Here is a 26,376-nt window from a genome sequence, read left to right on the forward strand (position 1 = left end):
CCTGTGTAGGTGTACTTCAAGGAGTTAACCCCTGTGTAGGTGTGCTACATGGAGTTAACCCCTGTGTAGGTGTACTAATGTGTGTGTGCAGTAGTGACGTTGTTAGACCTCCTCTGAGGGGAGCAGGTGGCAGATAACCTTTGTAGTGAGGAGGGAGAACAACTTTCCACTTCCGTCTCAGAACCAGTGGGAAGTTTGACAGATTGTGACACACTCTGCGCTGTAGGCCTTCTGAGACATATTGTTTCTGTTTCACTGTAGTGTTGGCTGTGCCTCGCTTCTGCCTCTCCAACCAGTAGTATACCACTAGAAAGTCATGTGCAAAGGAGTGAAAGTGAGGGTGTTGTTGTCTTTTTCCTATACCTTCATTGGCAAGCTTTTCAGAATGTAACATACTGACGGGTGATAAATTGAAGGAAAGACCTGCCTAAACAAATGGAGAAACATAACAACTGCAGATGCTTCCTTACAGGTGTACTGCATGATATACAGTAATGGGGCAATTAGCATCCTACTACGCTTTGTGGCATGTATAACATCTAAGTACATTACTAATAGTGCTAATAGTTCCCTTAGAGGGAAGCATCACTGCAAATCAATTCTTAATCGTGAATGATCACCATTATCCTCAAGAAACATTTCTATCCTGATGATGGCAGTCATCTCTTCCAGGATGACATTTCTACCATCCACAGAGTTCACTGAATGATTTGATGAGAATGAAAACGTTATGAATCATATGCTATGACCTTCACAATTACCAGATCTCAACCCAGATGAAAACCTACAGTATAGGAGATTTGGACCAGCGTGTTAGACAGCGCTCGATCCCCACCCCAACCATTTAAACACCAAATGAGGGAAATGTTGTTCCATCCCTACAGTAGATTCCCAGAGACTTGAATCTTTGCCAAGGCGTAGCTGTTCTGACGGCTCGTGGTAGGCCTAATAGTTTATGTTGGTTTTGCCTTTAATTTGTCACCCGTGTGTGTTTGTGTGTGCGTGCATGCGTGCGTGTGTGAGTGTGTGTGCGCGCGAGTTTGCGTGTGTGCATGCAAGTGAATATGTGTGTCAGATTTTTTACTAACCTCCCACCCCACCACCTGATCTCCAGTTCCTACTGCAGCACCAAGTGATGTAGCAGTGGAGGTGATGAACACCACCCTTCTGAGGGTCAGCTGGACTCTGGTCCCCCCAGCCACTGTACAAGGCCATTTGGGAGGCTACAAAGTAAGCTGACATAGCTCTTGATCAGTCTTAATTCAAATGTATTCTTTGTTCTTGTTGTATGACCATGGCACTCAACAAAAATAACCGATTATCAAGTGAAAAGCTTGAAAAAATGTTATTTCTAAGCAATGTGGCCGTACGTCAGCACATAAATCAGACTTTATACTTAATTTGTATACTGGCGCCCGGCAAACAGACTTTGGGATGCTGGAGCAGTTGCCAGATGCACACACACTCGCACGCGCACACACACGTACGCAAGCATGCACGCACACTATTTGTGGTCCTTTCAAACTGTTCCCTTGCACATCTCTTTTTTGTGTTCAATTTCAACTAGGGCTGCAACTATTGATTATTTTCCTTTTGATTATTCTGTTGATTACTTTTTGATAGAATAATCTTGAAGCACTTTTTTTTCAATATATCAATGAATCGACGCAAAACAATTCGATTTTTTAAATAATTGACTACATTGATTATTTTGATTAACCACTTAAGCCCTATTTTATACTTCGCTTTACAATGGTGTCGTACAAAAATAGCATGAAATAGCCACTATACTAGCTAACAACGTTTTGCATTGCAATACGTTGCAAGTTCGTAGATCTGGTATTTTAGCTATTTTGGAAGATTTATGGGGAAATCAATCAAGTCTATTAAATTGATTATTTCAATTAACTGTTCCACCCCAACCCTTGTCTCACAACAGGTGCACTGGTTGCGGACTCGCAGTTTATTAACTCATAACAAGGTCAAGGATATACGCCAGTCCATGTCATTCCCTGGCAACGGAAGCTCCGCCATGATGCCAGGCCTCAAACCATACACAGAGTACACACTCTATGTCAACGTCTACAACAGGAAGGGCAATGGACCCAACAGTGACCCTGTCACCTTTGAAACACCCGAGGGAGGTGAGGGGAGAATGTAATGGGGTTTAAGGCCCCGCAGACCTTGGTTAACCCCTAAATCAATACATACACTGTAAAATCCTAACTGTTAATTCAACTCAGAGGGTGTGCAAATGTATGCACAGATACCACACATTCTCAGAGTTAGAAATGGATAATGAACACTAAATTAACACAACTCTGGCGTCTGGCATTTTGTTTTAAAATACAAAATTGTTATATTTGGTTACAACGAAATGTATTTTGTTAAGCTAAAGCTCTGTATTCTGGTAGTAATCATTGCTATAGAGTGTTTGTTCAGTAACCGGGTTCTCCACGTTGCTCCAGCTTTTTTAATAAACAGAAAATACATTTTCAGGTGCGTCACCAATTTCACTTGTTTATCTTGTGTGAGTTCTCTCTCCTGATTGGATCAAATTGATATCCTGATCTGAAAATGTATTTTCAGGTCAGGTTTTCAAGAGCTGGAGAGGGGAGACCCCTGTTATTGAACAAACACTCTATAGCAATGACTACTATCAGAATATAGAGCTCACAAAAACACAACACCTTTAAACCCTGCCCATGGCAACATCTCTTGCTATTCAACACCGTGGTTGATTGTTGACTGATCTTTTTTTTTGTTCCTGAGACATGATCGATTATGTCATTTTGATGTTATATTTGAGTTATGGCCTTTAGAATGGCAGCTTGACATTTATATTGAAAACTTTTACTTTTTGACCTCATTTGACGGCACACTGTGACATGATGGATGGCACAGGATTACAGGATTACATTATGTAATGCTGAGCGTGACCTTGATTGTGACCCTGACCTTTTCGATCTGAAAATGAATTTTCTTGTCAGGGTAGCCTACTGATCATTCCCACCAAGTTTTGTGAAAATCCACCTTCCTGTTCTTGAGTAATTTACAGTAGTTCACAGGCAGACAGTTTAAAGATGAACAATATTGTTCATATATCAACCCCTGCGTTTAGAAACATTTAGATTATAATTATCACTTGTTTGAAGGGTTAGGGTTACTGTTTGTTTGGTTTATTCTGAATCAAAGCTGCTGTTTAATTACTCATCTGATGACTTAACCCATTGATACCTGGAACGCATCTGTGTCACTTTAGATGTCTTTGGCTATTCAAAAATAGCAGATATACAAGCTCATAGCGCGGCACCGAGTGCCGCGCTATGAGCTTGTATATCTGCTATTTTTGAAAAATCGTGATTTTTTTTTTGTTGATTTTTTTTCAAAAAACTGTTAGGATTTAGATTTTTTTTAAAGAATCGCCTCAGGTCTTAAAGGGTTAAGACGCCTAACGACACAGCACTTCATGCCATATTTATGCATTAATTCATGAATAATCTTATTTTACCAAGTGCCCTATCTAGGTATATACAGCACTAACCCTAACAATAAAACAAAGGTGTATATCTTTGCTGTCGGGCAGACACCTTGTATGTGTCAAACCATTACTTTTTAGGAAATGGAAAAAAATACGGAAAAAATAACGTATTAAATCACAAACTCTTGCTAATATGTTTCATTGGTTAAAAACAACAGACTTAATCATATTTTAGGCATGTCAACGTGTCACATTGCGATGCCTTGTGAGTTTGCAGCTCAGCTATTCTTACTACTTTTGCGTGACACTGTTATACAATGAAGTATAAAACAGGGCATTAATTTATGAAAAACATAAAAACATTAAATATGGAGATACAATGAACTTCACAACTTGATTGATTCATTCCTAAATGTTGAAATTCTTCACCTCTCCCACTGCTCAACAGTTCTAGCAGATGACAGAAACTTAAAACAAAACCTCCAACACAGCACAGCTCTGCACATACAGTACAACATACAGAACTGCATGATACATAACCTGCAACGTTTATACAGTAATAACACCTACAGTACATGACAGAGAGAATACCTAGAGTAACCTGCAATATGTACAGTATGTATGTACAGTACGTATCTTGAGAGTATGTACAGTATGTATGTGTCAAAATAATCTTTCTTTCGGCAAGACCAAAGTTAGTACTTTCTCTTTCTCGCTCAGTCACTCACACACGCACGCACGCACTATACACATGCACGCGCTATACACATGCATGCACGCACTATACACATGCGCGCACGATCGCCACACGCACTCTCTCTCTTTCTCTCATCTTACTTGGTTTCCTCGCCATAATACACTCCCACAAGTGTACTCTATTCTCCCACAATTGAGACCAGGGATCAGAAAGGACATGAGGCCTTGAGTTGTTGCTGCAAGAACATAACCAATCAACTGTCTGTCTGTCTGTCTGACTGACTGGCTGAATAACTGACTTTGTCTACGCCTTCAATTACTAGCACTCCTCAGGCTATGGCTTTTCTATTTATTCTCACAGAATCAATGTGGCTGTGTAAACTCTCTATTTCCCCTTGGATAAAGTACACGCTGAAAGACAACACTGTATCCAGAATTGTACTAACGATGATGTTGTTTTCACAGTTCCTGAACAAGTCCCCATCCTGACTGCATCCAATGCACAGAAAGACTCCATTTCACTTGTATGGGGCCCTCCCCTGGAAGCAAACGGCATTCACACTGGATATCTTCTTCAATATCAAATAAGTACGCACGTACACACACACACACACACACACACACACACACACACACACACACACACACACACACACACACACACACACACACACACACACACACACACACACACACACACACACACACACACACACACACACACACACACACAATGACACTAGGGTCTAACGGCTGATTATGGATTTACTCAACTTAACTTTAAAATTAATAACTGAAGTATTCATTCGCTCATTCATTCATTCTCATTGTAATTGTGACAGCAAGCATATTGGTGCGTCCCAGTGTGAATGACACTGCTTGGTAAAGTTACATGTCATCAGTGTGCAGTCATGACTTTTAATTAAAAGTAATAACTTACAATATTGTCGTGAATTAACCACTTAAGCACTATTTTATACTTCACCAAAAAAGAGAATCCGAATTACAACGTTTCTTTTATGTGTTTGAAATTTGTTTTTAAAATGTCCGCCTATAATGCCATGCCCAAAATGCCAGGGTTGATGTGGTTAGGTAGACCTCTGTGGTGATCCAAAAGGCCCTCCCGGTGGGGCTTCACCTTCAAGTATATTGTCACACTGATGTAAAAGAGTAAGTTAAATTCTTTCCCAGTTCAATTCCACCGGTCATTCAGTTGAAGTGCACTTCTGTAAGCAAGCATGAGCGCAGAGAACAATAAGATGACAACACGTATTGTCAAACGCCGTGTTCTGAAGTTTATTAAACACGGAAATAGAATAATTCGCAGAGGTCATAAGATATGAGTCATGACTGATGGAGGTAAGCAGAGGGATATGAATAAACATTATGTTCTAAGTCTAACAAGCAGATGAGTTGTACTCTAGCATTAACAGGCCTTATGCAAAGTAGGGAACATGGCGATCTCTATGCCTACGCAACATTAAGAGTGATTAAGTATAGTTATAAGATATTGTACAGATACTGGAGTGTGAGTCAAGCCTTGAATATATTACAGAACACATTACTTTCTGTGCCAAGTAATGTGTTATGTTATATTATTGTATAATCATTCAAATGAAGTGCAAAAGTCAATGTCATTAGAAGCTTAAAACAAAACTTGTGAAAGTAACATTTTGTAATTTGTTACTTATGTTATGCCTTAACATCACCTGATCATCACCTCCTCACTATGACATCCTGAGTGATAAATACATTCTGAAATTGTACAAACCAGTTCCATTAGTACACTCTCTGAGTTACAAATGGATAAACTAACTCTGAGGATTTATACTGTGCAGCTTATGTTATACCAAACTGCACAACCCTGAAGAAGTGCTTTTGCATTCATAAAATATACCGTCATTCATGTTTGTGTAGCCCACCAAGAAATGGAAATAACTATTCCAAAGGCCATGTTTGGGTGTGTAAGCATGTACAAATACGATCCTATTTCACAATATACGCACGCAAGGCTCTCACGTCTGCACACATATGCACATGATTGGTGTAGCATGTACAGTACAGGCACCAGTGACCACAGCTGGATCTTTCCAGATGTGTTTCGTGCATGTAGTAAATTATTTTGTAAAAATTCATGCATTTCAATGTAGCCCTGGGGTTAGAGTCTCGCTCGGTTGTCATGTGAGTGAGATGTTGTGGGTTCAGAGTAAAGCATGTCAGTGTAGTGTAGGTGTAGTGCAGGTGAGTCTGTCACCTGCGCAAGCCTGTCAAACGCTGACAGAGGCTGTGGAGGAGGAGGATGGTTCTGGGACACCAGGACTTACTGTCAACACCTTGGGAGGTGATTTGAGTCACATCACATCTGTGACGAGAGTTGAGTTATTATAGTTTTGTATATTTCCTTCATGCTTAAAGGTAGGGTAAGTGATTTGCAATTATTCAAATAATTGCAAAATGGGTCTATGTTCTGATAGTGCTCGTTACCATAGAGTGTCCTGTCCATATAAGGAGTCTCCAATGTCTCTCCAGCTCTTTATTAAACAGAAAATGCATTTTCAGTGCTCTCTCCTGATTGGATTATAATGTGTCACCTACCTGAAAATGTACTATATTCTGTTTACTGAAGAGCTGGAGAGACCCCTGTGACCAAACAAACGCTCTGTAGCAATGATTACTATCAGAATATAGTACTTGAACCTTTTTAAAGAGGTGGTGCCATGGTTTTGCACTTTTTCTGTTTTTCATGTGTCTATGAGGTTGATAGAACTTCATTAAGCCCCCTGGTGGTGTTTTTATGGTGTTTTATGTCTTCTCTGACTATTTTGAGTTTCTACCTGGAGGCTGAAACCTTGAGGGTCAAACGTGCCAATAGAGAAACAGCACTTTAGTGACATAGTAAAAACATACCCTCCCCCTCATTATCATAACACAACAGGTGTGGGCATGAGGAGGAGGAGGGTCTAGGACAGGTGGGTGGTGCTAAGGTGGTGGAGGAGGTGCTAAGGTGAGAACCAGGTATACTTAATGAACTGGAGGCGTGTCCACATAAAAACATAATTTTAACAATTTCTGTACACTTTTTTGAAAAGAATCTTCCTCCTAGTATAACCATAATACCTGATGATTATGTTTTAGGGGGGGGGGAAATCACTGAAAATCACGGCACCCCGTCTTTAACAAAAAAATATATATATATATATATCACTTACCCTACCTTTAACTTCTGTTCAATTTGGTTAAGATTTAAGAAGTTCAGAATAGGTATTACAACACAAACAACACTTTGCGAAGGCAGGCAATTCACTCACGGTCATGTAGACATCCCAGTCACAATAAGCATATGCACCAATGCCTCCTCATCCATGTTGTGTTGAAGATTCAACGATATTCTGCATATTTTCATTTTATTGTTCGTTTTGTACTGTAAGTACACAATATAGTTTCAGTTCATTCCCCCTAAAGTCTAGTTTTTATTATATCTAAAAGGTTCTTTCACACCCAAGTATTAGTTGACCTATTAACCTTGGATGAGAGCTGCTGACTGGATAATTGGAGTGACCCTCTCTGACCTACACCCCTTCAACAGACAAAGGCCAAGCTCATAGAGTATCTATCACAGGGGTCTTCAACAGGGGGTCCGGGATCCCTAGGGGGTCCTCAGGGTTACTACAGGGGGCCACCAAATCTTTGTGTGACAGGACTTTTTTTGTTTTTTTGCATTAACCAGCATCCCTATTCTGGGGAGAACTTTAGCCAACAATAGCAGATCTACAAGCTTATAGATCTGCTATTTTCAGCAAAAAGGTTAGGTGTAGACTAGAGGGAAGAAAGAGCAGAGCAAGTACAGTATTTAGAGGGTTAAGTGGTTAAATGTCTGAAAATACACATTAACATGAATCCAAGATACCAAGATAATGTTTAAGCAAGCAAACAAACAAACAAACAAACAAACAAACATCAATTCACACAACACTGATGATAGTGCTGTCAAACAAGTCTATGAAGCTATCTATGAGATCTATGAAAAAGTTGAATCTGCAACACAATTTTATACAATACGTAGTGGGGATCCCTGCTTCATCTCTCTCTCAGCTAAGGGGTCCATGGGCTGAAAAACGTTGAAGACTCCTGCTCTATCATCACATGCAACAGTTATGTCAGGTTCCTATGTCTGTCAGTATCTACCCACTGTATCTACAGTTACAGTTACTATAAAGAGACACACATTCAAATGTGTACACATAGCATTGTACACATGCCATTGTGCATGTACTACTGTATAACCAGAACTATTTTTGCACATACCCATTACTTGTTCAACATGCCAATGAGCCAATACTTTACATCAGTGGATCTCAACCACTGGTCCGGGGACCATCAGTGGTCCTTTAGGGGGTTCCAGGTGGTCCCCAGCTAAATGATGGAGAGTTGGTAACCAAATGGACCCTTATAGATCTTTAACTCTTGAGAGTGTAAAATGAAACCAAATGGACCCTTATAGATCTTTAACTCTTGAGAGTGTAAAATGAAACTAAATGCACCCGTAAGGTTCCATTTGGTTTAATTTTACGCTCTCGAGAGTTAAATTATTGTTAAACATCTGCATTACTTAAAGGTAGGGTAAGTGATTTACTTTGGTTAACATAAGTGTTCAATAGCTCTATATTCTGATAGTACTCATTGCTATAGAGTGTTTGTTCAGTAAAAGGAGTCTCCCATGTGTCTCCAGCTCTTTAATAAACAGAAAATGCATTTTCAGTGCTCTCTCCTGATTGGCTTAAATGTTGTCACCTACTGGAGAGACCCCTGTGACCGAACAAACTCTCTGTAGCAATGATTACTATCAGAATATAGTAGTTTAACCTTTTTAACAAAAAAAAAAAAAAAAAAAAAAAACTATCACTTACCCTACCTTTAATTAAAGAATTGTTATTTTTGATCAACGTTTGCCTGTTATCACTCCTATGGTACCAACATCAATAAAGCATGGAATTGTGGACAAAATATTATCCAACGACAACAAAATATTTTAAGTCTTGGGTCTGAGTGCCTAAATATCATCAAATGGTGGTCCGCGGCTCAAATGCAGAATAGATAATGGACCTTGATATGAAAAAGGTTGAAAACCACTGCTTTACATTGCTTATTTCGGAATTGTAGAGCAACGACATCATTATGTCTGATGTCTCACACATTTTGCTTGCAGGCACTAGGTGGCACTGTGCAATTCTGAAAGCCTCAGCATGATCCACTGTTAGTCTATGTGTTGCACTGTAGACCAGCAGTTTGACGCCAACTAGCATTAGTGAGTCTTATCTTCTGGCCTCTTGGATAAGTTCTCTTGCAAACAAAAAGATAACGCATGCTGTTCTGTTTGTACCCATACTTGACAACAAAATATATTTTGGCAGGCAAGCATTTCCATTCTTCTCAGTGCTGGAAACCTCTTTTATGCGGAGAACAGTTAGGGTGAAAGAGTGAGTGAGTGTGAGAGAGAGGAGGCTTTCATTACGTTTACTACAATTTTCATAGCCCCTGCTCTTTATGGCTGACATTTCTGAAGTCTTTTGTGTGAAATGTGAAATGTGAAGGGAAAAGACACTCCCCGTCGTCTTCACAAGCACGCACTGAGCTGAGTCTGCCCAGCTCTATAAAGCCTATTTTTCCTCTCTCTTGCTTTTTCATACCTCACATGTAAGCCCTATTCATTGATATTACTACACTATTCAGCTGTGGGTGGAGCTGCAAGAGGATTATAACGGCGTCTCGTCGGTTTAATGTGACCTGCTATAGAGAAATATTAATAAGATCATTCCTATGAATGTGGCAAAGTCCACACCACACCATGTGGTTGTAAAAAATATATATATAAGAAAAAAAGCTGCCTTTGTTGTGGATTTACTGTAGGATTAGTTGTTGAGAGTGCTCAGATCTTTCTCACCTGCATGGAACACCAATGTGCTATATGCCATGAAACAAATAACACCTTATCATAACCAGTCCTGTGATTTGGTGCAATAGGTATTAGCCTTATTCTGCCACCTGGTACTAACCACGGGCATGGCAATGACACCTCCAGGGATGGAATGCTTAACCCATTCAATCCAGGAACGCATCTCTGTCATTTTAGATTTCTTTGGCTATTAAAAAATTGCATATATACGGTTGTAGATCTGCTATTTTTTTTTTATCTTGAAAATGTGTGCAAATCTTTGAATACATATATATTTTTTAAGCGAACATTTGTAACTCAAATCTTTGCTTCTGGGGATCCCTGGGACAAAATATTTTACAAATACAAAAAAAATTATGTTAATAGATTTCACACATTTTCACGATTTTTTCAAAAGTAGCAGATCTACAAGCTCATAGCGCGGCACTTGGTGCCGTGCTATGAGCTTGTATGTCTGCTATTTTTGAATAGCCAAAGAAATCTAAAATGACAGAGATGCGTTCCCGGATTGAATGGGTTAAAAACAAGAAAGAAAGAAAGAAAGAACGAAAGAAAGTGTTGCTTTGAACAGACTGCTCTCATGCTGGGATAGGTACAGTGTGGTGTGTTGCATTACGCTGCATGTTGTTTCTCATATTTCCTCCATGCCTATATTCCTTCTTGCTTCACCTCACTCTTCTCTCCCCTTTCCCTTCCTTTTAATTCCTCCTCCTCATCTCTCTTCTACTTCTTCTTTGCCCCCTACTTCTTCCTCTCCTTCTCTTGCTGCTCCTCACTCCCCTCCTGCTCTTTGCTCTTTTGCCCTTCCTCTTCCTCTAGCACTCTGGCGGTCATTCTGCTTGCTTATAATGGCGTCCTCCTCCACTTACCTGTCACGATTAGGTGTCCATGGCATTCGTGCGCTGCGCGGAGCAGCATGACATCTCAACACCTACACGTACCTCTCCATTCCTCCACAGTCTTGTCTGCATGTTCACTTGCCATTAACATGCCACCGACGGAAAGAGAGACATTCTCACCCTCCACCTCCGGTCCATATTATCACAAGCAGTATTGTATTGGCCATGTCGACCTTCTGTACAGTAGCATATGACTAACTACATACTACACTACAGACTACACTTTCTGTTACTATAAAAGCGTGAGGAAAAACTTTTTTGCACTCACACTTATAGGAACAATTTGCCTTTATCTCCATATGAGTCCTCACTAATGCTCACTGTGGGACAGTGCCAATTCTGTCTACACGCTCCGTTTGATGGATTGAATACTTTATTAACAGTTTGCAAAGACAAGCACAGGGAAGTGCTTTGTTGCAGGTCATTGTTCAAACCCAAGAAAGCACTATGGCTTGTTTCCATTGGGGTCCTTTGTACTAAATCCATTGAAATGGTTAGAGGTGCACTGTGGATGATTTGAAAACGTGTCCTCCAATATCATGGTCATTTCAAACAAGATTTCAAACATTTTTATTTTTTATTTATTTAGATAGCTTCTATTTCAGCATGCTTATACTTTCCAGGAAGAGAAAGGTTTCTAATTAGCCGATGATGCCGTTGGTTGGCACGTTTCTGAACCGTCCACAGCCCACCTCTGAGCGAGTGGCTGAAAATTGTGCCTTATAATCATCAGCATTAGTGAAGACCAATTATAGCGATAGATAAGGTTGAAAGGCGTTCCTTTAATGAGCATGCCGGAGACTTGGCGTACTGTACATCACTCTGAGGCCGTAGAGTGGCCTTGCCTAGCACTGCTTTGTGATGTTTTCTTTCCCCGGAATGAAACCCTCCCTCTATCACCTGTCCTGACATGTGTCCACCATATTGATCGTCTGCGTGACATGACCCCTCTCCATCTTCCTCCACTCTCCTCAGCCTTCAGGACATTTTCTTGCTGTTACTGTGCTGGTACTCTTGAGTCACCATGGTTCTCAATGTGGGGTTCAGGGACCCCCAGGGGTCCTGGAGGGTGTTCCAAGGGGTCCCCAGCTAAATGATAGTTAGGAACCAAATGGACCTTTATGGGTCCATCTGGTCCCATTTGTACACTCTTGAGTTAATTTAACCCATTAAGTGTCATTTTTTGATTTGTTTGGCTATTCAAAAATAGCAGATCAGCTATTTTTTGAAAAATCGTGAAAAGTCTTATATTTTTGAAAGCAGACATTTGTAACTTAAATCTTTCCTTCTGGGGGTGGGGGGAGGGGGGGTCCCTGGAACTATGTATTATGAGATGGGGGTCCGCGGCCAAATACATATCATTTTGGGGGTCCTTGACATGAAAAGCTTTTGAGAACCACTGATATAGCAACATAAGTTTATAATAATAATAATAATAATAATACAAAATTCAAATGGCAGACCGTGGGCTCATGCATGATCAAACTGGGGGCACTTGAAATGAAAAGAGTTGAGAATCACTGCTTTAGTCTAAGTAACATGAGGCAAAAAGATGTACGCGTCCACCTGCACCTCCTCGTCCTCCTCCTCTCTCTTCCTCCTCACGCCCCCCCCCCCCGCCACTGACCTGTGGCGCCATCCACTCCCCTCCATAATCCATATCATGCCACCACATTGAACTGAGCTAAACTGACATGACATCTTTTACTTCCTTGCTCCATAGTTAATGAGACCTCCAAGGAGGAGGTGGGTTATCCCCGGGAGGTGAACATCAGTGGGGCCGACACCACCCAGTGGCTGCTCCGTGGCCTCGGGGAGGGCAGCCTCTACCGCTTCCACCTCAGCGCCTGCACCAGGGCGGGCTGCGGACCCCCACGGGTACAAGAAGGCAGCACAGAGGTCAACCCACGTAAGTGGAAGAGATGTGGGGTACCACGACCTTTGGGGTGGGTTGTGGGTTTTTGTCAGAGATGGTGTTTGTGGTAAAATACTTTATGGGAAGTATCTATTTGAGTTTGGAATTGGCTTTTTTAGTTAGAAACCTTGAATTGTGATTAACGATTTGTTTGTGTTTTTAGCATTGAACATTGGAAAGCAAGCCTTTTGCACACCTACAAATGGCATTGAACATTGGAACCAATACAATTATATTTCTGTTTTCCTTTTAGGGGTAGACAAATATTGCACAGGTCAAATGAGACGAACACAAATAATCAAAAATAAAGAATGTACTGTGGCAAAAATAGGCCATATTTCCATTTGTATACTCAAAATGTAAAAATAGTGGAAATAGTCACAACATGTCCCACTGCGAGCTTGTATTTTTTTTTACTGTATAACATTTTTCAACATGGAAACGTTAATGACGATGCAAGATAATTGCGATTATCTCAAATAATTGCGAATAGGTACTGTAGTTATGTAATAATTGTGACAGGCCTATTTGTTGTATTAGCTGTGGCCTGGCTTCATTGCAGGTATTAATATTTGAGTAGTAATAATTCATACGTAGAGAGCTTGCGTTAATGATTTACAATATACAACACATGGAAAGTAGTGATTGATTTTCATGGTTGTAGATCAACTATATAAATGCAGCTGTTGGCATGAAAACATCTATAAAGATTTTTCCCCTACTGCGAAACAAAACATTTAACAGCGCAGATTCCCTCATCGATTGAGGAAGTGAAGACCATCTCTTGTGCGTCTTAATAAAATCTATGGCTTCAGTCCTTTATATTTCCTCTGGGAAACTCTACGTCTTGTAGATGATTCTTGTATGGCCATTAAAAGTACTGTTTGTGAATGTGGTCGAGTACAAGGCTTGGTGTAGAGATGAAATGGACCTATTATGAAGCTTTGCCTGCGAGGCATGTTAGTCACAATGCAGCCTATTGGATTTATGAACCCAAATAACAGGGAACTGGAATGCCATGGGTATGGAGAGACATTAATGGGGACTGATGGAGTGACAATGGAGGAAGAAAAGCTAAATGCATATGCAGGTCACAGGTTCAGATCAGCCGGGAGATAGAGATGGCGATGTAAAAAGAGCTGCTACTTTTAGATGTTAACCACTTTCAACCGAGCATCCCTATTTTTGGCATGTCATTCCGGGGGAAATGTTCCGAAAATGTCAAAACTTTTTTTTGTGAATATAGAAGATCTACAAGCTACAGCACGCCGCAGTGTGGCCCGTTAAGAGCTTAAATTGGCAATGTTTGCTATTAGTGTATGACTTACACTACAGTAAGTGGCTAATTGAAAGGGCTAAGTGTATGTGGTTGTTGTTGTTATTCATTTCAAAGCCTTTCAAAGCTCAGGTTTTTGGGATTTTTTATGCTTCATCAGCCTAACTTCTCAGTTAGATAGATAAATAATGTTCTATTGGCTCTATTGGAAATTGACTTTGACAAATTCCACTGACTGAAAGGCAATGACAGATGCCTGCCATAGGTTTGTCAGCAGACAGTAAACTGTGTGCGTGCCAGTGTGCACGTGCATTGCTTGGATAGATAGTAAAGCAAAGGCAGCGGGTGTGGAGTGGGGAGACAGAGACAGAAAGAGAGGGAGAGAGAAAGGGAACATCAGTTAGAGAGAGAGAGAGAGAAGGGGAAAAACTAGCAACAGCCATGGCAGAACAATGTGCCAGGCACCGAAAAACCATCTATTTTTCTCCAGCAGGTCTCAGGAGATAACAAAGCAGCGGAGATAAAGCGCGCTGCAAACTAGACAAAAAAGCATAAAGGAACATATCCCGCCAAAAAGTCACACAGAAAAATAACCGCCTCCTCCAGAGATTAAATTATTGACTCTCTTGTTCAACGCTGTGAACACCCAAGTTCTTACTCCCAACTTATTTCTTAATGGCTTAAACTGTATGAAAAAGGACAAATTAAGCCAACGGCATTAATAAACAATTAATCATATGAATAATTGTTTACGCATGCATGCATCCCTATATTTGGCAGCATGGCTGATGATGTCAGATGTGTGTGTGTGTGTGTGTGTGTGTGTGTGTGTGTGTGTGTGTGTGTGTGTGTGTGTGTGTGTGTGTGTGTGTGTGTGTGTGTGTGTGTGTGTGTGTGTGTGTGTGTGTGTGTGTGTGTGCGCGCGCGCCTTGAGGTAGGCTTTTCTTATATCTGTAATCTTCTGCTTCATTTCAATTCCTTTTTTCCCCCTTGCAAGATCTGTCCCCAACTCCAGCAGTATGTACAGTACAGTATCACCACAGTTAATGCAGCCTTTAGAACCTGAATGCACACAACTAGAGAGGTATAGTGATACTAGAACTATAGGAGGTCTGGTCTATAATTGTTGTAGCAAGTTGTACGTAGCTGTGCCATTGTAGTAGGTCCTATATGCTGACTTAGGGAAATCTTTTTTTTAATTCATAATTAATCCTGGACATTCCTGGATTCATTCATATTGACCCCAGCTCAGCATTAGAGGATGTTTTGGTTACAACTGAACACACCAGCTGCACAGTTAGAGTTGTTTTTGGTCCAACAACAGCATCACTTTCAGTGCTAACAAGGTCAAAGCAAAGCAGATGGTCTGTAGTACTGAAATTCTGCAAACACTAGAGTACTAGCGTAGACAATATAGTAACACCGTAGGCTCATTTAGGTCCAGCACACACTCACACACACACATGCATATACCGTCGTAGATGAGAGCCATGCCATCTTATCTCCATGCATCCGAAGTCTCAGAGAACAATTGGATTCTAGACGCGTGGTTCAATTTATTTCTGATTTCCACGCGTGGTGGGTGTCATAAAATGCCAGATTTATTTTAGAAGAAGGGGAAGCTTGGATGCGACTCCCACCCACCATCTTTTTTATCTATCCACTATCCTCTCTATAATCCAAATCCAACTTCACTCAATTAAGGCTCGGCCCTGGCGCTGGCTTTTGAACTGTCTTCTTGAAGGGTGTCTGCAAGCTGCGCTCTTCTCTTGGGCTGCGGGGGGATCCTATTTGCCTGTGCTAATCCTCTTTTCTCGCCATTTCCCACTCCCTTTACCCCTCTCTGCCTGTCTGTCTTTTCCTGTCCTCCCTCCCTCCCCTTTCTTCTTTCTTTATCAGTTCCAGCCCTGTTGAACATAAGCTCTTATGTGAGTGACACCTTTGCCAAAATCAGCTGGGCTGCCAGAGAGGAGCAACAAGATTCGCAGCTTTATGTGGCTTATATGAATAACCGTAAGCTACTTCACCCTTCCCCTGCCTTGCTTAGCATTGATAAGAATTTCAAAAAGTGGTGGCATCATGCTTAAGTGCCAGTGGGAAGGTTTTATGATAATGTTGAAATTCATGATAAACCCACATAGACATTAAAGTCTGTATGGATATTTCATATCATAGTTACGGTTGCCATAGAAATGTCAACAACATGCGTGACAACAAACAGGGAATGTCACAATTTACAAAGTAGGCCAACGTTTTAGATGAGTAGTTCACCCCAATAATGCCATATTTTCATGGAGATGTTTTTCTTTTTGTCGCATTCCTGAGCCAATCATTTGATGACCAGTCTCCGTCTTATTGGCTTAGGAATGTGCCAAAAACAAACAAAAAAATCCATGAATTCAAAAACTTCATGAGGTGTGAAATTGATTGAAAACAAGTATTTTTTGGGGTTGAACTATACTCCTTGAAGCTTCTCTGTTAGTATGGATTTTAACCTTCAAGGTGCACCTCTTGTGCTGTGCTGTATAGGCGAGGGTAACTGGAGGATTTCAGAGGCTGTAAACACTTCACAAAGTTTCCACATCATTGACGGGCTTGAACCTGGATCGGTGTACACAGTGCGCCTCATGGCCAAGGGGTTGCTCAGTAACACTAGCATTTTTGAAGATGTTATCCAGACCAGAGTCAAAGGTGAGAGGAGAGTGCGCCGCTGTGGTCATTAGTGTGCTAGTAATCCATCAACGTCTGCCTCCCACCGCAGCACTAGTACAGTGCTATTGATGAACTGTCAATGTCTGTGGTACCATACCATCTGTGCTTTTGTTTGTTTGTGTGTTTCCTCCATCGTCTATGTTTGCTTCTTTACCATCTAATAATTATGAAGACAGGATTTGAAGAAAAACAGAATAACATAGGAATAACATTTCAATGTCGATTCTTGTGATGATCTGTCAAACATTGGTGTAAAGTAACTCTGTACATTTACTCAAGTACTGTACTTAAGCACAATTTTGAGGTATTTTTTACTTTACTGGAGTATTTCCAATTTTCTGTACTTATTATTTATTGAAAACTTTAGTTACTAGTTACTTTGTAGATTTTGATTATTATTACAAAACATACATTGACCACTTCAGCCATTTAAAAATAGCCGATCTACAAACTCACAATGCGTAGATCTGCTATTTTCAAAGGATTTTTATACATTTGAAAACTTGTGAAATGGGACATTCTGCATAGTGAGTACTTTCTACCTTTGGTACTTTAAGTACATTTTGATACCAATACTTTTGCACTTTAACTCGAGTAAATTTTGAATTCCGGACTTTTACTTGTAACAGAGTATTTCTACATTGCAGTATTTGATACTTCTACTTAAGTAAAACATTTGGGTACTTTTCCCACCACTGCTGTCAAATATGAATTCACTGTATGTGAGGAGTGCTTGGGGGTAGAATCTCAAACTGAGTCTGGGTTATATGTGATTCATAGGTGTGGCCGGTTTGCAGAGCAGTTTATCGACTCAGGGCTGGTTCATCGGAACCATGTGCACCGTGGCGCTCCTCACCCTCGTCGCGCTCATCGCCTGCTTCGTGCGGAGAAACAAAGGTGGTAAATACGCAGGTACGCCGCCGCCAACCCAGCGACCAGACATGTCTTCCATCGATCAAGGTCAGTCGGCTTTTGACCAGGGTTGGGACGCCTCTATGTACCGTTTCACCAACAGAAAGTGAACCAACTGTTCAGTTCATGAATTGTAGATGTAGGTTCATATGGATTTTAGATGTAGAATATCACGGTCAAATTTGACCATGCTGAGGGGCAATATGCATAGTGCATTGATTAACGTAAGATCAATTGACTGTATGGCATATTCATGACACTTTGGTTCACTTCCAGAAAAGTGAAACTGGGGATGGACCCCCAACCCAGCACAAGCAGCACCCCGCTTGGAAATGCACTGTGCATGTATTATGTGGGAATGCGCCTGCATGGCCAACCCGTCACACCCAAATTAATTTGCCCAAAATGAACTGTCACGACCTATACATTTTGGCCTAGTTTTCCATCCTCGTGACTCTCATTGCTCTGTGGCCCTTCTTGTGTTCCGCTCTGTTCCTCTGATTACATGGCTTGTCAAGCCAGACGAGCGGGAATCAAGATGGCTTTGTTCCACACCTCTCTGTCCCTCATGTGCAGTGTGCACAGGGTCCCCGGTTCCCCCCCCCTCCACCGCCCTCATGTGCGCGGGGCCCCGGTGCCTTTGTGCTCGCTACCTCGTATCACAGCCTGTCTCAGGGCGCACAAAGGTGCCTAGGCTTCCTCGTGTCTCCTCACTTGCTTTTCTTTTTCTCTTGCGCTGCTCCTTTCTTCTCATCCCCGCCGCTTCACTTCTTCGCCTGCAGTAGCTTTTGACATGAAGCACTGAATATTTCATCAGCCCCTTCTGAGAACCCCACCCCCCTACCCCCTCCCTGCCCATCCGACGCTTTTCATGAAACCCCTCTTTTGTCTCCCACGCAAGCCAACTGTTATTTTATTTAAAGCATATTTACACAAGGAGCTGTTGGGTAGCACTTTGTGCAGACAAACAAAAGGGAGGCCTACACTATGGACAAGCCAAGATGTTTGTTAAGAGTTCAGATGCTATTATATGGCTGCAACTTTTGCTTTCAACTGTGACACACACAAACACAGAGGTGTTGTAAAAGTTTTAATCTAATGTGTACCACACACCCACTCAGAATAAGCCTCGCTTTTGTTCTGATATTCTCCAAAGGAAACACCTGTTACTGTGCGGAAGTAGAACAAAACATTTTGATTTAGCTCCTTAGAGGGAGTGGGAGATGCTGTAATATTTCTACCAGCGACAGCAATACAGGTCCTAAGGAATAAGGGCTGTATGACTCTGTTAAAGGGGGTGAAAGTGATTCTTTTTGTTAAAAAAGTTAAAGCTCTATCCTGATAGTAATCATTGCTATATAGAGTGTTTCTCCATTAACAGGGCCTCCCCAATCTCTCCAGCTCTTAAGTAAACAGAAAATGTATTTTCTGATCGGGATACCATTTTTTTCCCCACAGAGAACCAAAGATCATTCATCGGCTTCAATTCAGTTCCAATTTTGTCACAATTTATTTATTCATTTTTGTCATCACTTCCAATTTCACTTTTTTATCCTGTATCTTGAATGAGTTCTCTCTTCTGATAGGATAACATTGGTATCCCAACCTGAAATGTATTTTCTGCTTACTAAAGAGCTATTTTCTGCTTACACACTGTATAGGGCATAGCAGTGGTGGCCATTTTGTGGTGCCACAGATAGATAATTTGATGACCGGAGACATTAGCATCTTTCCGCCGGTCATCAAAATATTGGCTCAGGAATGTGAGAAAAAAAATTCCCCCATTAACTCAAGGCTTCAGGCGATGTGTAATTGATAGAAAATAAGTCATTTGTTGGGTGAACTAACCTTTAAGAACTTTCTTATAATGGCTATTTCAAGAAGCAGGATTTTAGAAAAGATTTCCAAATGTACACTAGTAGTCAAATTACTTGTATACATCAAAAACTTCTACTTTGAATTATGTTACAAAGACTAGGTGGGTGTTCATTTTAATGATCATTTGAATTGGAACCAGTGTTAATTTTCACAGCAAATTCTGATTTAGTCTCTTTTGAATAACACACCATTTAGTTTTAGTCCCATTTTAGTCATCTTAATTTCTTTAGGCTTAGTCTAGTCTTAGTCGACTAATATCAAAATCTTAGTATTTTAGTCTCAGTCTTAGTCAACAAAAGGAACACTGATTGGAACTGTTATTAGTTGGTGTCCATGTGGCACGACAAGTAATATAACAAATAGTGCATTGAAGCACTGGCGCTTTAATACCTGTTTACGCTCTACCTCCTCTGCAGTGAAGGAGAAGGAGGATCTGCACCCTGACGAGGAGTCTCAGGGTATGAATGATGACACCTTCTGTGAATACAGGTGAGACATACTGTTCACTGGCTCCTCAAGGACAGGCTGGCGTGCCAAAGTGTGATGAAAATCCACACCGTAGGGTTTTGGTTGATGGTTGGTTTTCCGGCAATTGTAGCTTAAAGCAATTTTTTTGACATAACTAAATTAAGTTCTAACAACCATATGTTAAATGTTTCACGGTGTATAGAGTCATTTGTCATAGTAAATGCTGTTCATTCACGTATTTGTTTTTGTTCCAAAAGCAAGCCTTGTATGCATGCACTTGGCCGGGATGAGCCCAGAAGCCAGTGTTCTGAACTCTTAATGGTCTAGGTAAACATATACAATCGCCGTAACAGTGTAGTCAATGTGGTGCTGTGCTTTGTTCCTCCTTAGCTGTGATACCGTGTATTTTTTTTTGTCCTTAGATGCTGTTCCGCTTTGTTCCTCCTTAGTTGTGTTTGATTCAATTAAGGATTATGGCTGCGTGCAAGTGTGTATTCAAATGAGTCTGTCAGCTCCTGCCTGCAAGCATGTGTGTGTGTGTGTGTGTGTGTATGTGTGTGTGTGTGTGTGTGTGTGTGTGTGTGTGTGTGTGTGTGTGTGTGTGTGTGTGTGTGTGTGTGTGTGTGTGTGTGTGTGTGTGTGTGTGTGTGTGTGTGTGTGTGTGTGTGGGCGCACGCATGCCCAGGAGCCTTTAAACATAGCCATGTCTATGTCTAAAGAAAGAGCCTTGACTTTTGTTTTTGCAGCTTGTCTTGTGTATGTGATGTGATTTTAGTGGACAGATGTAGGCCAAAAGACTCCCTAAAAGACACAGACACAGTCGCAACTGCTACAGTCACCCTTGCGTGTGGACTTTTTAGCTTGTCTTGATGTAACGTACATCCCGGGGTAACGTGGATGGAACATAATTCTCATAATATGGTCACCATAACTAATGAATTGGTCCAATAACCAAATGCCATTAGCTTGTTACAAATAAAGAGCCAACTATTAATTAAAAAAAATAAAAATATCAATATTAAAATAACACATTTGTGAGAGTACATTAATTATGATAATACAAAAATACCAATTGAGTCTAATTATTCTAAATATTTTGTACAGCTTGACTCTGCAAGAGGCTAGCCGTACAGGGTTGGTCTGTTTGTGTGTCTGTGTTTCCAGAGCTAATATCGCAAATCGCTGGACCGATCAGCACCACATTTCTTGTGCAAGTAGGCTACTATACCTCCACTCACCTTTTGAAACTTTTTTGAAATATTTAACTTTTGTTTTATATTGGAAATCAATGGGGTTCTGCTCAAGCTGAAACATTGCCCAAATATTTTTTGAGCTTGGGGGTCGGGGGATATTGATTGTTTTGTTTTGTTGTTGCCGTGCTTACGTAGCCTATGCTTTATTTATGTAGGACAGTCAAGAAACCAATATGGGCACACATGAAGTAAGAAATGCATCACAGGTTCTGAGACAGATTTGAAACGGTCCTGGGGTCACTTAAATGGCTAGGGTTCTGTCTGAATGAGAGGTTAGCAGGACCAAAATGCTGATGTCAAATGCACGAGGGACTCGGTTGCCAAATATCTACAAGCTGTGATGGCATTGCAATGCGAAGCATTGTAAGTGTGTAGATCTGTTGATTTTGACAAGCGGCGCAGTTGGACTATGGAGTGCTTTCACTGCGGTGAAGTTGGTTTCACGTTGGATATTCACCCGGTTGCCTTTTATGGTGTTAAATGGGGTGTGGAACAATGCAAATGATGCAGACATGAATGCACATTTGATTTAATGACAGGTGGAATTCATCATCGGATAAACCTGAGATATGCAAAAATCAAACCTACAGTACACCCTTTCATAAAATGTTCAATGTTTGTCTTTACTTAGGATCAAACCTAAAATATAGTAGACCTTATTTAGAGCTTTGTGAATGAGGACAATTGTGTTTTTGAGTTTCAACCTGGAACTGTGGAGAAACTACTTGCTGGGCTAAAGAATAATACATCAACCGGTATGGATAATCTGGATGGACGTTAATTAAAGTTGTTTCGAATATAATTTCATTTTATTATATTTTAAATGAGTCTGAAGGAGGAGTTATTCCCCCAGGTTTGGAAATCTGTCAAGGTTGTAATAATTCCCGAAAACAAATGAGAGATTTTCTCGGCTGCCAATAACAGATCCATTAGTATTCTTCCAGTGTTGAGCAAGCTAATGGAAAAAGTTGTTCTTGAACAGATACTAAACTATTTTTCACTTCATGAATTAAACAGCATGCCTATAAGGCAGATCACTCTACATGCACAGCACCGACAGAGATGATTGACAAATGGTTATCTTATACTGACAGTAAAAAGATGGTTGGAACTGGTCTGTACTACTTAACTTAAGGTGCAGTATTTGATATTGTGCAGAGTGGACTGTAGCTAGGTTATTATTAATGAATCTACCTGCTTATGGGTTTAGTTCAAGGATGAATAGTGATGTTTTTGATGGTAATCTTTCCTCCCCTAAATGCCTACAGTGTGTTGTTCCCCAGAGGAGCTGCCTTGGGCTGCAACTCTTAAGAGATGCCTTGCATGTTTTGGATAAGTTCAGTGCTACTCTATTTGCAGATGATACAACTATATATTTTGCATCAAATAACATAACTGAGTTAAGGAACATACTTCAATCTGAAGTGCAACTATTAACTGGATAAGCGAGAATAGACCAAAGGCGTGATGTTCAGCCTGTGCCTATAACTCAATGGTTAGGATATTGCAGTGGTTCTCAACTTTTTTCAGGCCGGGACCACCCAAAATAATCATATTGAACTGGGGACCCCCCACCCTGACAAGCACTGTTGAGTTGAGGCATTACCGCCTATTTTCAAAATGTTTTTTTTTTGTATAGTTAACACTCTACCTGTACATCTTCTGATGCATGATATTCCTCTACCTGGTAGTGGAATATCATGCATCAGAAGATGTTCCTCTTTTTTTATCCCTGCCTCTAGAGTGCTAGTGGCACAGACAATAGTTTGATCTCACCTTGATTACTGTTCAGCAGTCTGGTCGGGTGCAGACAAAAAAGATCTGTCCAAGCTCCAAATAGCTCACAATAAAGCTGCAAGGCTCACACTGCCCTTTCTGTTAGTTGTGTCCGTTAGGTGTGAGGTGGAGAACAGACAGAATGCATGCCAGTCTCTCATTGCTCACAATAGAGGAGAAGTTGGCATACAATTCAATGGGTTTTCTTAGGAATATCTGTTATAGTAAACAACCAAAATGTATCTGTACTGTATTAATTATGTGAGAGATCAAAATAATCACACTACCAGGAAGGCTACTAGGGGTTATATACAGTAATTAACCACTTAAAACCTACAGTATAGACTTTGTTGTCAAAAGGGAAAACAACACAGCTACAAGATCGCAATGCATTTGCATATTTTAGCCAAACGTTCAACAAAATGTTCACCTGTTATGACCCAGTACCCAGCATCACAGAACAGGCGCGCTAGGGTTAATGTGGTTAAAACAAAACCCAGAAGAAATGCAGTGTGCAGATCTGTAATGTAATAGGGCCATCACAATGTGGAACAAGTCGCTAACTAATTAAAAGAAACTACCCAAAAATGTATTAAAATAACCCTATGTTAATACATTTCTTTTACTAGATTTTATTATGTTGTTTTTATTGAGGCTTGTTTATGTCTTGTTATAATGTTATGTTTTTGCTGTGTGTGGAGTACAAGAAGAGTAGCTGCTGGTTTAGTGGCAGCTAATGAGTATCCAAATAAAGAACAATAATACGACAATAATAAGTTGCATGGCAAGCTTCCCATTAGATTTTGAGATAGCTTGTGTGCAATTGTAGATTTTAACCTAAGGGTGACCATAGAGGAAAAGGAATAGGGTCACCAAAATCATCAAATCCCATGGCAATCCAGCCAGTAGTTTTTAAAATATCGTCGCTGTCGGGTGAAAACCTTGCATGTCCAAAACCGTTCCTTTCAGATGTAATGCATTGTGAGCTTTTAGATTTGCTATTTTCACTACTTTTGTGCAACACTCTTGTATGATGAAGTAGGGGATACATTTTTTTAAATTATGGAGATACAAGGTTTCATACTAATAATGATCAAAATGAGGTGTAAAAAACTGTACTCCTAAGCCAAAAGTAGATCGATCTCATCTAGAAATAACAGACTTCCATTGTTGGCATTGTTGCGCAGCTCTGTTGACAGTTTAGAGAAATTGACTGAATCCTCTTTAACATTACACTTCCACAGCTGCCTAACAATGAAGCGTTTGTTTGTCCAGACATGCAGCGAAAATCACCCTAAAATAGCCCATTCTGTCTGCTCTCCCATCATCCTTTTATTTGGAGCATTAATATTAATCCAATTTCTTGGGTTGTTACCGAGGCTATAATTCTGTTTGAACAGTAAAATGTGTTGTGGTTGGAACATCCACCAGCCCTTGTAACCAAAAGTGGCTATAGTAATACTACTAACACTAGCAATAATAATAAACTTAATATACATTATAGCGAAAAGATTATGCTAGAAAGGGCTCCACAAGTAGGACTAACCAACTGTAAATAGATTGATAGACCCAAATAGATTGGGTGTGTGCATGTGTGTGTCAGCTTCTGCATGAATGCATGCAGGCTTTTGTGTGAACAGTATTTACATATAAATGTGAGCTTTAGGGGATCTGGTTCGATTCCTGGCTGGCAGGACCATTTTGATGCTGTCGGGTGGAAACCTATAATGTCCAAAACTGTTCCTTTATTATTATTATTATTATTATTATTATTATTATTATTATTATTATATTAAAAAACTATTTTTAAATAGTGAAAATAGCAGATCTACAAGCTCAACGGGTCGTGATGCACTGTTGTGCTACACTCTTGCATGATGAAGTAGGGCATTCATTTCCGAAAAAAACAAAAATATGGAAATAGGTTTCTGCCGTACTCTCTGCCCCGTGTTTACTGTCTCTGTCAAATAAAGTCTTAAATGCCCCCTAAAAATAACGTAACCACTTGCAGTAGGTGAAAAAGGCACATCTACAAGCTCACAACGTGTCGCGTTGTGAGCTTGTAGATCGACCATTTTCGGTGAAGAGATTAGGTGCAGAAGGAAAAAAAGGAGGGGACCAATATAGAGCCCTGGGGAACCTCGGTTCAACGAAGAAGAATGCGAGCTTAAGCGTTCACACGGGCAGATACAAAGATATACACAGCATATTTGTCACTCTGTCGCTTTGTATCTGTGTTGCTCAACGCGGTCGTTGACGTCATCAAAGCACTGTGTCATCGGAGCTATAGTTGTAGTTTTGTATCTATCTTTGTATCTGGAAGTTGAACCCAGCTCAACTTGAATTTGTATCTTTGTATCTTTTGTAGCAGCTACAAACATCGGATGTTGCTTTGTATCTTCATGTCACTGGCTCATCCGCCTGTGTGAACGCAGCATTAGACTCTGTGTCTCTGTGGGGCTTAACATACAGTAGATGTAGAATGTTCATTCTCAGAGCACAGTCTTCACGCAGATCAAATTGTGGCACTACACTGCTAGTCATTGCAGTGTAAAGGTGCCCTTTCATACATTTATCCTGCAATTACATGAATATTAATCCGGCAACTACAGTATCTTGCACTAGCGCCGCACACAGTACAAATTATTACACTTTAAATCTCAGCTCTGTCTCCGTCCTACATTAGTAATTCAGTTTATTCTTGGATGTTTTAGTGTACTGTAAATCAAATAAAGAATTATACGTTTAAACCGTGAATTTGCACACTGTTGCAGTGGCTGAAACGTGAAGAGAAGAGCTCATCTTGGGGACTAAAAGTGCAATAGCAGTCTAGCGAGAATGCATTTAAGTTGTGCCCACAGTACTACAGTAGCTGTCAGTACAAATCTGTGCTACCGTTGCAGATTTTTGTCTGCCTCTGTCTGTATAGGATGGTCAGTTACATGAGGCTGTGTTGACTGTATTGTTCCCCCAGGGTGATTTCCCCTGGCTTTAGTGTGGGTTTTAGGGCAGGGGTTCCCAAACTTTTCCATGCCAAGGGTCCCCAAATAGCCGTGGAAAAAAGCTGATCTACAGGGTCTCAACACATCACATCGAGTATGTAAATTAGCTATTTTTGCCATTTCCTGAAAAAAGAAAAAAAAATAGAACTTTTGAA

General features: G+C 40.5%; 1 protein-coding gene across 6 annotated transcripts in view; it reads left to right on the forward strand.

Annotated features, from left to right (window-relative positions):
- The window catches only part of LOC308096262 (neural cell adhesion molecule L1-like protein), a 92,449-nt gene that overhangs the window by 62,066 nt on the left and 4,007 nt on the right, over positions 1-26,376 (forward strand). For 4 of the 6 annotated variants that reach the window (XM_080443633.1, XM_080443634.1, XM_080443635.1 and 1 more), the window contains exons 19-24: positions 1,115-1,230; positions 1,940-2,144; positions 4,643-4,765; positions 12,753-12,938; positions 17,713-17,892; positions 20,139-20,211. In XM_080443633.1, coding sequence (XP_080299759.1) covers positions 1,115-1,230; positions 1,940-2,144; positions 4,643-4,765; positions 12,753-12,938; positions 17,713-17,892; positions 20,139-20,211 — 883 coding nt within the window. Of the gene's footprint in view, positions 1-1,114; positions 1,231-1,939; positions 2,145-4,642; positions 4,766-12,752; positions 12,939-17,712; positions 17,893-20,138; positions 20,212-20,447; positions 20,518-26,376 lie in introns of all 6 variants that reach the window. The other 2 variants (XM_080443638.1, XM_080443637.1) reach the window with 2 other exon arrangements.

This window comes from Gymnoscopelus braueri (genome assembly GCF_963280865.1).
Source record: "Gymnoscopelus braueri genome assembly, chromosome: 12".
Lineage (NCBI taxonomy): Eukaryota > Metazoa > Chordata > Actinopteri > Myctophiformes > Myctophidae > Gymnoscopelus > Gymnoscopelus braueri.